This window comes from Phodopus roborovskii, unplaced genomic scaffold, assembly GCF_943737965.1.
Source record: "Phodopus roborovskii unplaced genomic scaffold, PHOROB, whole genome shotgun sequence".
Classification (NCBI taxonomy): domain Eukaryota; kingdom Metazoa; phylum Chordata; class Mammalia; order Rodentia; family Cricetidae; genus Phodopus; species Phodopus roborovskii.
In genome coordinates, this window is record NW_026125711.1 from 1,709,851 (window position 1) to 1,723,504 (window position 13,654).

Genomic DNA, 13,654 nt, shown 5'->3' on the forward strand with positions numbered 1-13,654 from the left:
TAGAGCCACTCAGCTGGCCCTGATTGCAGCCCCGCAAAGACCGCTCCCAACAATAGCCAGCAAAGGAGCAATATAGGTCCAGGCATCCTCTGGTAAGCCAAGACCATGTGAAAATACATAGATTAACAGAAGTGGATTAATAATTAAGACAGAGCTAGCCAATAAGAAGCCCTAGTCATCAACCAACAGTTTATAAATTAATATATGTCTGGCAGGAAGGAAACTTCAGCAACAGAAAATATAGTTCAATGGTGGCATATTTGCATACCTCATATGAAACCTTAGGTTCAATCCCAGTATCACTAAAAAAGGAAAAAGGGCAAAAAAGATGAGAGTTCAAGTAATCTGCTCTGACAGATGATATTACTTAATAGACTGTGGGAAAGCCCTAGAGGTGGGACTGTTGGCATAGGGGATGTTTAATTTCTTTCCTAGCAAATGAAGTAACTGTTTCAGTACACATCACTTCAGAGGTAAGTCAAGAGGAAAAAGAACTTGCAGTTTTATGAAAAACAATTGGATAACTGGTTGATGCTTGCATTTATGGAAAATTTTGATTTTATAACTAGAAATGTCTTCTTTTGGTAGACAATAAGGTTCAGAAAAGACTTCAACGTGTCCTACATGTTGTTTTTGCTTTCAAATTTACACTATACAGAGCTGCCTTTTGGAGGTTTTATTTCTCCACCTTTCACCATTGAAGCAAAAGTATATAAAGAATCTGAGACCAAAACTAATAAGTATTTGTTCTACCTTACTATTAGTTGCTCTGGCTCTTTCTGGGGAGGAGATCAAATGCCCTTCTTCTTCTTCTTGAACTGAGTGCCACTCTCCAGAGCCATCCTTTTATAGACTTACTTATCAGTTCACACCTAAATGAACTCCTCTTCCTCTAAGGAGAAAAGCTCTAAAGAGAGAAGGAAATTGGGTAAGGTAGGTTCTGAAACAGGCTTTACCTTGTTAGAAAACAACCTTGACTATACATGGGGTGCCTCAGCAATACGGCGACATGAGTCATTCTAGTAACCATTGTATTTTTATTAATTTTTTAAACAAATGTAACAAACAGTTTCTTTTCTTTCATAAAATCAATTTAAAACACTTAAGTATTCGCAACAATATCAATTTATGAATATACAAAGAGAGAAAAACATTAATGGATAGTTACTTATAAAAGGAACATTTTAATCATAAGATAAATGCAGCCTATGTGTATGTCTATCTTGACAGCTGCTGTCAGAGGTCCTCAGCCCAATAATGACCACAACAAAATCTCCTCTAGAAGGTTCTTGTCCAAAGGAGGTATTTTGGAGACTTCAAAGAAGGCCCTGCAAAAGGAAATATGATCTTCTTAGAAGAAAAATTTCCAAAGCAAAACAGGTTCCCCAGAGGAAATTGCACATTAGAGCCCTTGGTTTCCTATCAGGCTTTAATTGTAGAATAGAAAGGAAGGTGTGAAGTTTCTGAATCTTCTTTTTAAAAGTGCGATTGTTCTAGACCCACTGTTTTAAAGACTTTCATGACTGAGCATAAACTCAGCTTTAACTGGAGTATGGTACTTACTCTTCAGCATACTTCTCATACACATTCTTGAGGCAACTATGGGGTTGGAAAATCAGTGAATCGTTCAGCTTCCTGACCAAGGTGTGAAGCTCAGCAATCTCATAGCCAGTGTAATGTTCTAGTAAAGGAATCTGAAAAAAAAAAAGTATACCCTATTCTCCCAACATGCTACACATGTCCAAACATCCCATCTCTTGTTTAGGCAGGGGAGATACTCAAAACACTTCAAAGACTTATGTGATACAGATACTTACTAATAATTATAGGGTAGCACCTAAAAGAGTAAATTTCAAACACAAACTTCTATGGTTATGTCCAAGCATTATCATTTATATGTTTGCCCTAGTTATAGATGCCTGTGTGAGTTAAATCCACCAAAGACCTAAGGAATAGGACTAGTTTTAGAATTTTACACCAAACACACCACACTCATTCATTTAGCACCTTCATATCTTTTCACTTACTACTTTGCCCACATCAAATATATCCTCTTACAAATTCTACTTCTCTTTCAAGACTGAGCTTTAAAATGACCTCTTCTGGTTATGGGTGGGATTAATGAAACATATGATATGAAAGTAGATGGGAGGGATTCTGAGGGTGGAAAGCTCTAATTGAGGATAGGGCTAGGAGTGGCAGGAAATCAAAGGTAAATGAATTAATTACTTTTAAAATATAATAATAATAAAGCTTGAACAGGGATATTCTGTATGAGTGGATAATACTGTGCCCAGAAGCCATAGGCTAGTAAACAAAAATGCCAGTGCTAGGTGTGGGATACCTCCCTATGAATTGTTGGTCAAGGACGTCTCAGATGCCTCCAAATCAATACATGCTATTGCTCTTTCTTTTTCTCTGCCCACAAAAATTAAATGGTAGGAACTGCTGAAGACTCAACATAGTTCGATTGTACAATATAAGGAAAATGAGTTGAAACTGAACTACTAGCTTCCTTCTAACTGGCTAGCTTTCAAATTGCCATAAGGTGCTATACAGGCCAATTAGGATGAAAAGTTATCAACAGACTCACCTAGTAGCAGACCTTGAATGTGGCAATATAAATCTGCCAGTCAAGATGTACCTACTGGCATATTAGTGACATGATTGTTATAGAGGTAAACAACTACTTTCCTATTAAATTTGAGGCTTCACAAGCCTGTACTATATATAACCCTGGTCAAAAGTCCATGGCTGGGGAGATTAAAAGCCCTAGTGAGAAACTTGCTGCTATTTTTTGCTAAATCAATGTATTGTCAAACTGTTTTTTTAAACATTCATGTTTTGGCATCTAACCAATCCATATAGCCAGATCCAGCATATACTTCTCCAGGGTCTAACATAATGAATCTTCTTGGCCTTCCCCTCCATACAACCTATCCAACCTTCCAGATCTAGCCTGGATCCCACATCCAATGATCCTGCTTAGCCTGCCCACTCCTGCCTGCTCCAAAACCAACCTCTAAGATTTTATCAGACCCTGTCCTGACTACCCTCCAAACCACAGGCTCCTCCCATACATATTCAACCTTTCTTCCCAGCCAGATATACCCATATCCTCCAGACTTGAACCAGGATGCACATACAGCAAAACAACCCAATCCCCTCTGTCAATCTAACTTCATTCTACTTAAGCCATTTCTCACCTCTGGGCCAAACCCACCCCCACATCTTCCCTTCTTCCCGAATCTGCTGTGTCTATATCAGACACAGAACTAGCTAAAGAAATCCACATGGCCATATCTCGTTAGCAAAAATTCCAACAATATGAAAGCAATTATCTCCCCTCTAAAACTTACCAATCCCATAGAGATGTTTGCTATTGAGAATTACCTAGAAGAACTCCAAGACACGGAGTTTAAAAGAACAAATCATAGTCTCTATCAAATAATTCAAAGAGTTTAAACTACTAAAGGCATTGAGATGTTTCACAATGATCCCCAAGAAAACAAAAACATAAGGCTAACAGAAATGACAAAGACGATATGAGATATGAAAGTCGACTTCAACAATGACATAAAAATACTGAAGACTCAGGCTGAAATGAAAATGGAATTGAAAAACCCAATAAACCAACTAGAAAACTCAAAGGGAAGCCTTAGAAGTACAGTTAATAAAACAGAAAATAAAATATAAAGACTCTAAGATAAAGTAGAACATACAGACTAAATAAGCAAGGAATATGAAAACAAGTTTGAACAAATGAAAGGAAGATACAGGAAATATGAAACAACTTGAAAAATCAAACTTTTGAATTACAGGCATAGATAAAGGAGAAGAATCAAAGACAATGGCATAGACCAGATCTTCAACAATATCATAGAAGAAAACACTCCCAAACTAGGATACAGATACAAGAAGCACACATAGCATCAAATAGACAACACCAAAAAAGAAAATTCTTCCAGTACATCATAGCTAAAACACTAAGTATAAAGTTCAAAGAATGTTGAAAGCTGCAAGGAAAACAAAAACAAAAACTGAAACCACATATAAAGGAAAACTTGTGAGAATAACAGCTGACTTCTCGATGGAAATTTGAAAAGCAGAAATGCCTGGAGTAATACATTCCAATTCCTGAAAGACCATGACCAACCTTGACTAATATATCCAACAAAAATATCTGTGTAGTTGAAGGAGAAAGTCAGACTGTCCAGTATATACATATCTTGAAATTTTTATTTTCATCAAAAAAATCTAAAGAAAGCATATGAAGAAACAGAGAAGATAAACACAAAGCAATAATTAGTAAGATACAAAGTACCTGATCCTGCCTCAACTAGATGATAGGACAGACTTAGTAGACTTCCTATGGGAAACCTCACCCTCTCCATGAAGCAGATGGGAGGGGGGAGTGGAAGGAGTGAAAAGGAAAAGGGAGGGGAATTGGGATTGGAATGTAAAAAATAAATTAATAATAAATAAATTGTACAAAGTATCACTCAGAACACAAATAATACCAAAAGAAACAATACAATGACCATAATTAACTCACACACATTTCAAAAATAACTTTAAATATTAATAGACTCAATTTTCCAATCAAAGACACTAGCTTGCTGAACAGAACAAGCAACCAAATCCACCCATCTCTTTTTTTCAAGAAACACATCTTATCTTTACAGATAGCCACTACCTTAAAGATGTACAAAAGTACTCTAATCAAGTTGGGCATAAAAGCAAGGAGACATCACTATCCTAATAGCTGAAAAAAAAACAGACTCCACACTAAAAGTAATCAGAAAAGATAAAGAGGCACAATTCATTCTAATCAAGGGAACAGTTAACCATGAAGATGTGTGTGTGTGCGTGCGTGTGTGCGTGTGTGTGCGTGCGTGCGTGTGTGTGTGTGTGCGCGCGCGCGCGTGCACATGCACCAAATTCTGGGGTGTCCAATTTCATTTTAAAAATTACTATTGGATTTAATGACACAGATTAACTTCAACCTAATATGTGGCGTCAATATCTCACTTTCTCCAATAGACTAGTTATCTTGACAAAAAAAAATTATACAGAGTATCATTAGAAACAGATGTATCATACATCTAAAAGCTACAGAGTATTCCACCCAAACACAAAAGAATGTCCATTTTACTCAGTAGCACATGGAAGCTTTTCTGAAATAGGCCACATTCTGGGACACAAAACAAATATTTAAAAATTCAAAAAGACTGTAATCACTGCTCACACAGTATCTGACCACAATGGAATAAAACTTAAAATTTCCACAGCCCCAGAAGCTTTACCAGAGGCCAGAGTGGTCCTAGGGACCCCAGGTAAGATAATACCCACCATCCACTAAACCATTTTAAGCCCATCCAACAACCCTAGATGGTACCCCTACCCCTGGGTTCTATATCCCTATTTACTGCTTTGGAATACTTTATCAGAGGTCAGGCAGGATCTAGAAACCTCAGGTAAGACACTACCTACCACCTTGACCAAAAATAAACTCAAAATGGATCAAAGATATAGACATGAAACCTAGAACACTGAAACTTCTAGAAGAAAACATAGGCAGTATAGTATATGATATAGGTGTGTAGGAAAGGACTTTCTGAATAGGACTCCATTTGCCTAAGAACTTAGACAAACAATTAACAAGTAGGGCTCCAGAAATCTCAAAAGCTTCTGCACAGCTAAAGAAATAATGACCTGGAAGAAGATGAAGCCCACAGAATGAGAGAGAATCTTTGCCAGCGAAACCTCTAACAAAAGATTAATATCCAGAATATGTAAAAAAGAAAAAACCCTAAATAGTCACAAACAAATGTCACATTCAAATATGTACATAAGATCTGAATAGAAATTTCTCAAAAGAAGAAAACATGGCTAAGAAACACCTAGCAATTAGAAAAATGCTAATAAAAAAACTTTAAGGTTTCATCTTATCCCAGTTAGAATGCAGAAGATAACAGAAACCTGGAATACTGAAACTGCTAGTAAAAAATAAATACAATTGGTGCAGGATCATCAAACTGTCTGTGGTACTTCCTCAGCATTCAGAGGTTTGCTCATCAAGAGTGGTGCAGAGTTTCTAGATGTAGAAATGGCTTAGAAATGGCTCAACAAGGGTGTTGTTACCACATTGTCTCTAATTTGATTATATGCTACATATTGGTAAGATTTCAAAGTTCTCAAAAGTTGCTTTTCTCTACAATATTGTATAAAATTGAGGACAGTATCAAATAAGAAATTTAATTATAGGAGGCTTTCTTCTTCAGACAATAACACTACAGGCGTGCCCTGTTACATACATGGACAGATCTTCTAACTCTTCTTTAGTCTCTGGGTCAGTGTTTCTCAAGCCCTAGTCCAACAAGGACTTTAAGAGGCCAGTTCTGCTAAGGAGACTGTAAAAACAGGAATGGAATGGGACAAAGGATAGGAAGTGAGCCCATCATAGCCCCTATGACAACTAGAGTGACTTCACATTGGTCTGTTTTGTAATTCTGGCTTTCCTGGGAGGCTTTCTTTAAGACAAAGTGTTACAGTATTGTAGCTAAGAAAAACTAAATATTTGAAAGCAATTACTGTAGAAAACATTGCCCATACATCGTGTAAGTGATAAAGACACCATAACTACAGGAAATTAGCAGTTTTGTTATAAGAACTTCCCACAGTCCTGATTTTAACAACATATTCACCCATTGTATTTATCCCAAGTAGTTTTGGGGTGTGTGTGTGTGTGTGTGTGTGTGTGTGTGTGTGTGTGTGTGTACACCTGTATGTACATGTACAGGCGAGAGGAAAATATCAGGTGGTCTTACTCAATTACTATCAACCTTATTCTTTGAGACAGAATTTCTCACTTGAACCTAAAGCCAGGCTGGAAGCCAGTAAGTTCCCAATGATTCTCTTGTATTGACAATCCTCACCTCTCCCCATAACACACACACACACACACACACACACACACACACACACACACACACACACACACACAGAGAGAGAGAGAGAGAGAGAGAGAGAGAGAGAGAGAGAGAGAGAGAGAGAGAGAGAGACTAGAAGCACAATTAAAAATAGCCATGCATAGCTTTTTACATGAGTGCTGAGGGTTTGAATTTAGAACATCATGCTTTTAGCAACTAAGCCACCCCATCCATTTACACAGTTGTTGAGATTCCTCATGTAGAGGGCCAAGGCAAAGGAGGCTGCAGCTAGCTTTGAAGGCTTCTCTTGGACATATTCATATTCCTGCAGGGTCATCTCACAGATGAAGCGGGACAAGGTTAGTGTCTTCATGCTAGCACGGACACACTAAAGGAAATAAGAAGACTGGTTAACAATCCATTTAGAAAAAACAATATAGGGCAGGAGAATTCCTTTCAAGTTATCCCATCCCTAGTCCACATGGTTCTATGCTTAAACAAAGTACTTCTTCTGCTACCATGACCCTATTTACAGACTCCTGCCTGTAAGGCCTTCAAAGCATGTAAGTGGCCAGGCCCCTCCCTTGAGGACTTCCAATTGCAAGGTTCTACCCACAGCACACTCTTAACTGCCCTAATGGCCAGCCACAGCCCACACTACAGAGTAAAAAGCCCAAGCTCTGGATTTGAAAACCTACCAATACCCATCCTGGAAAGCCCTCTGCCCAGAAACACTATATCAACCCTGTCTTCTGCTCAGTTCTCTGCTGCTTCACACCTAATTAGAGGTAGCCACCCTATTGGATTTCCCCTCCTAATAAATCGCCTGTGTGAGGTGTGTTGTGTGGTCTGACTTGGCAGTATTCCTTGGCTCCCAACTGCCATGATTTCTTTCCCTTCAGAGCTGTAACTTTGAAGAAACCCTTCCCCACTGGAGCAGAGCTGTCACATTGCCTACAAAAGTGAATTCACTCAGGAGAATATTATGATACTGGCATAGAGATTAATCATCTTTAGGGCCCCTAAATTATCAAGTGACTCTCTTTGCTATAGTCATCATCCTTTGAAGGATCAAAGTCTCCCAACTGTGATTTTGTACATAGTCCTACTCTAGGAGATGTTTCATGATCCAAAACATTCCCTTCCTTCCTATATTCAAATATTTTAAACTTACAACACACACATAAATATATATATATGTATATACACACACACACACACACACACACACACACACACACACACACACACACATATATATATATATATATATATATATATATATATATATAACAACTGTAGGATCCAATGAATAATTAAAAGGTGGTCTTCCCCATAACCAATATTCAACCAAGAAAAAGAATATTGTCAACATTTCCCCAAAGCATATGCAACTTCTCCTGTTCAAAGAATATTTTTACCTCATCCCCTAGTTTACCCTTATCACAAAATCTTATAGGTACATCACAGAAATTTATAACTTGCCTCACCCCAAGTATGTGATAAACAACTTTTCACCAATAACTGACAGCCACTCTGAATATAGAAAAGATTAATCCAAAAGTCAAAATAACTAAGCTATATATCTCCTCCCAGTTACCGAAGCATATCTACGTAGAAAATGATATGCAGTGGGAATATTGATGTCAAAGTTGAGGGTTTTCAGGATGTTCATTTCCAAGGCAACCATATCATGTTGCTGATAAAGATCTTCACAAATGTAAAGGAACTCTGGCAGAGAAGGTGGATAGGATTCCTGTGGATTGAAAGGAGACACAGTCACCCATGTACATCCTTTTCCTCTGTAATTATGATGAAAGGAAGAAGGGGAGAGAAGTGAAGGAAGATAAGTAGGAGTCAACCACATTTCCAGATACAGACTTTCAGGACAGATCTCAGAGTCAGTTTTAGTTAATTTGAATCTCTCAACAGAAAAAAAAATAGAAAAATAAGAATAGTTGCCTCAGGCAGAGCATGGGTCTAAAGGCTATGGTTTCTTATAATGCTAAAAGCAGTCTAACATGACACAGTATCTGAAAGCAGGGACGTGCCCTCTTGATGGGTGAGAATCAGAAATCAGAATAGAGGTATCTAAAACCTGCTATAGGAAAGGAACAGAAGGAAGCCAAAAAAAGATCTAGATATAGAAAATAAACCTGGTAGGATGGAGAAGAGCTAGGAGTTTGGGTGTGCTGTTCTGGGAGTGCCTTCCCATGCTCTGTACTCTGGAGGTTGAACATTGGTTGGGGGAAATTATGAGTATATAGAAAGACCCTTCGTGCTTTTCTATGGCCTAGAGCTCACTGTCCACCCCAGCTGTACTTTCCTCTTTACCTCCTTACTGTTCTTCCCTCTTTTTTGTCTCCCTCTCCTTCTATTCCTCCTCCCCATAGGCTTCATCAGTTCACATATCCCCATATCACTAGTTCCTTTCTTCCACAATCATCCCATTAGCCCCACCTCCCTTGAAAACTCTTTCAGGTCACCTGTATCATGATATTTCCCACTCTATATCCCTCCTTTCTTGGTCCCTTTTTACTTTCCTGCTTTTTGCAGTTACTCCAGCATATACTCACAGTTAAAGATTTGGAGCTAAAACTTGCAAATTAGAGAACATGTGGCATTCATCTTTCTAGGTCTGGGTTACCTCACTCAATATACTGTTTTCTAGTCCCTTACATTTACCTGCAAATTTCGTGATTTTATTTTCCTTTACAGCTGAATAGTATTCCATTGTGTATACATACCATATTTTCATTATCCATTCATCTATCGAAAGGCAGATTGTTTCCATCTCCAAACTATTGTGAACAGAGACATGATATACATTGCTGAACACATTACTGATGAAGTAGGAATGTCAAGTACTTTGGATATATGCCAAGGAGAGGTAGGTGGATCATATGGTTCATTTGTTTTTACCTTTTTGAGGATTTTCCAAGCTCAATTCTAGAACGGCTCTAACAGTTTGCATTCTCATTAATAGTGAAAGGAGGTTTCCCTTTCTCCACATCCCCACTAGCAATTATCATCAGTTGTTTATCTAGCAAACCTCTCTGAACCAGGCATGAGAAACCTCTTTTTAAGCTATTGGTCAGGGTAGTCCAGGAGATTCCCAAGACAACATAAGCTACCGCTGTTACCATCAGCTGCCTCCTAGAGGTTGAAAGAAAGTCCCTGCTGCTAAAGGCACCACACATTTTGATCATAAACAACTCTGAAGGAAGAATTTGAGCTGTATTTGACTTTGAAGCTTCTTCCCACAGGTCTAGATTTCATAGTACCAGGGTACTATACAAGCTGCCAAAAGAGGGAAGCAATCAATAGTCCTACCCAACTATGAAATCTGTGAATCACAACAATGACCAGCATGACAAGATAGCTCTAAAAGTGCAATAGTGACACTCTTATGTTGGTGGTAACCACCAGCTATCTAATTAGACTTAAGGCCACCTCAACAGGAAGAAAAGGATATCTCATACTGGAAACCAAGCCAACTTCCCAGAACTAGTGAGGTTATCAATCATAGAGAAGAATGCACAACTGCATATGTCACTAGACCAGCATAATTCCTAACTGCATTCTAAAACGTATTCTTACAAGCACAATAAGTGTAACCATCACCTTTCCTCTAAGAAGGTCCTCTTTGTAGCAGGTGGAGAGCATTAACGAAAACCATAAATGGTCAAGATGCAGAAATCAAATGATGACAGGGTACCCACCCCCAGTTGATAAACGTATAATGCAAGTCCTACAAAATAAGTCCTGCAATATTTGAGAAATATTGTGGGAGGAGGGATGGGAAAGTTGTAAGAGACAGAGGACCAAGAAACCTGCTGTGAGATGTGCCTCCTACAAATGACAGGAAAGCTATATCCATGAAATCTCAACAATGTGACTGGCTCAACAGAAGGTGAACAATAAATGACAACACTAACAGACATGCTAATGTGGAGGCAAAAAATCTCCCAAGCCCCACTCTTACAATAAGAACAGCAGGCAATTAATAACTGCTGAGAGAGGGAGAATTAGTCTTACCCAGTGATGGATGAGTCCCCTAATTGGTTAGCCTATACCAATTGGTCAACCCTCAAATCATGTACATACAAGCAATAGTAAATGGACTCACAGGCTCTGTTTTTATAATTATGTGTGTATATAAATAAACAATAATTATCAAAGAGGCCATGAATTTGAAAAGGAATAAGAAGGTTTGGGGATGGAGGAAGGAAAGGAAGTAAATAAATAATGTACTTATATGTGAATTAAACTTCTATGATTTAAAAAACAACTCTTTCAGGGGCTAGAAAAATGGCCCAGCAGTTAAGAATGCCTACTGATATTACAGAAGACCCAAGTTTGTTTCCTAGTAGCCACATCAACAGGTTCCCAGCTCTGAAGACATATGATATCATTGATTCCATGGACACCTGCACTCACATATGCATACTCCCACAGAGACATATACACATTATTAGGAAATGAAAATAAATCCTTTAAAGAGGTCTTCCAGTATTTCCATATCCCATAAGGGGAAGACAGCTTCTTCCACAGGCCTTAGTAGATTCCTTCTGTTCTGACCTCAGGACAAGGAGTATTTTGGGTTTCAAAGCTCACTGAAAGTACCTGACCTGATTCCTTTCTTCACCTTTCTTCCTGCTGTACCTAGGCCCAGCCTTTGAAAGTAAAGTAATGAATGGCATCTCTAATGGTAAGTACAAAGGGACACTTAAGTAGAAAAGTATGAGACTGAGAGATAGAGAGGGACCGAGAAGGCAAAAAAAAAAAAAAAAAAAGAAGAAGCAAGGAAAAGGGAGGAGCAGGCACAAAAAATTAAACGGGGGTGGGAGCCATCAGATATACCAGAAGCAAAATTAGTTCCAAAGTTATTTAAACCTGTTAATGGAAACTGCCACCTCCTAAATAAGGGAAAGAATCAGAGAGGTTAACTAGATGGATTATAATCATGAAGAAAAGGCCAGCTGTCTTTATACTGTTACTTTAAAAATAACTATGTCACCCAAAACATTTTAGACTCATTATAATCTACACCAAACCATTTTCTTTTGACTATCTCCAACAATCTACTTTGTTTTATTATAGATGCAGATAGAATCCCCTAGACAATGATATAGCTGGTGAATGAGAAAAGCTTGGGGAGAGGGGCAGAAAATCATAAATGAGCAGGAGGTTTTTTTTTAAGAGTACTACCTGTCAAATTAGTCACCTGTTTGTGCCTATAAAGTATTTTTAAAGGCCAAACAAGTGAACTTTGCTGCTCCCCAGGACAAATATACCACCAGTGCCAACCAAGAACTTTAAAGAGTGAGGAAACAGACAAAAATTTGGAAGGGATGTAGGGGTGTGTGTGTGTGTGTGTGTGTGTGTGTGTGTGTGTGTGTATGTATGTATATATGTATATCTATATACATATATACATACATATGTGCATGTGTACTTAATTTACATATACATAGATAAATTTATAGAGATGCATGTACACAGTTCTACTTATATGTGTATGTTCATATACATATTCATTCTATATTTAAGATGGATATTCTATAAGTGCCCTCATATCTTAAGGATTCAGACTCACCTCAAATTTGGCTGCAATCATGTAGGCAGTGGAACCAAGGAGTTGTAAGTGATCCTTCTTGCATTGTGCCTTCATTAGGTAGTGATCCACTAGCTTCACTGTCAAATACAGGGTCTCATGACTCATCTGAAAGGATGTCTGAAGGAACAAAGAAGACAGGAATCTGCAAATTTTCCAAATTAACAACCATCTCCAAACAAATCTAGAAACCTTGACTGTCTGAAGCACCAAGAACAGCCCTAGCCAGTTTGTACTCTGCTAGGAATATGGAACTTCTTCAGAAATGTACCAACACATACCTCTGTCTAACCACTTTAAGCCGCCTGCAATTATCTGTAATTATCCTTCAGACAAATAATCAACTTCACAAGCTAGACAGTGTCTATAAGTGCCTTGAGTCCATATACCCTCTCTCTCTCCTGGATCTCTAAAGCTCAGACTCCTGCTTTCCTCATTTATTAGTAACTTGAAATATCCACAGAGATAGTGTTTCTTTAGATCCAAAATATAGAGACAGGGCTAAAAGTCAAGTTTTTTCTTTCTTTCTTATTTTACATATCAATGCCAGTTCCCTCCCCCTCCCTCCCATGCCCCCTGACCACCCTCCCATCCCACCTACCCCCAACTCCACAGGGAAGGTGATGCCTTCCAGGAGGGATCAACAAAGTCTGTCAAGTCATTTCAAGTAGGTACTAGGCCCTCTCTCCTGCCTCTAGGTTAAGGGAGTATCCCTGCATGGGGAATGTGCTCCCAATGTCCTTTCATGCACCAGGGATACATCCTGGTTCACCTGTCAGGTCCCTTAGACTGCCCAGGCCTTCTGAGACCCATGTTCAGGGGTCTGAGTCAGTCCAATGCTGGTTTCCCAGCTATCAGTCTGGTGGTCCGTTAGCTCCCCCTTGTTCAGGTCAGCTGTCTCTATGTGTTTCTGAAGCCTGGTCTTGCCCCCATTTTTCTTGTCACTTCTCCCTCTCTGCATCTGGATTCCAGTTTGGCTCTGTGTTTAGCTGAGAGACTGATAACTAACTTATGTACCATCATAGACCCCCTCATCTAGGAGTTGATGGAAACAGAAAATGTCAAGTTTCAAATAGTTCCATCTTCTTTTCTAGAAGTTCTAGTA

The 13,654-nt window shown here is 38.6% G+C and overlaps 1 protein-coding gene across 1 annotated transcript in view; it reads right to left on the bottom strand.

Moving 5' to 3' along the window:
- Positions 1-1,167: 1,167 nt before the first annotated feature.
- The window catches only part of Ccnb3 (cyclin B3), a 41,951-nt gene continuing 29,464 nt past the window's right edge, over positions 1,168-13,654 (bottom strand). The window contains exons 8-12 of the mRNA XM_051178531.1: positions 12,532-12,669; positions 8,533-8,688; positions 7,171-7,320; positions 1,564-1,694; positions 1,168-1,328 (exon numbers count right to left, since the gene is read on the bottom strand). Of these exons, the coding sequence (XP_051034488.1) occupies positions 1,247-1,328; positions 1,564-1,694; positions 7,171-7,320; positions 8,533-8,688; positions 12,532-12,669 (657 nt within the window). The 3' untranslated portion in view covers positions 1,168-1,246. The remainder of the gene's footprint in view (positions 1,329-1,563; positions 1,695-7,170; positions 7,321-8,532; positions 8,689-12,531; positions 12,670-13,654) is intronic.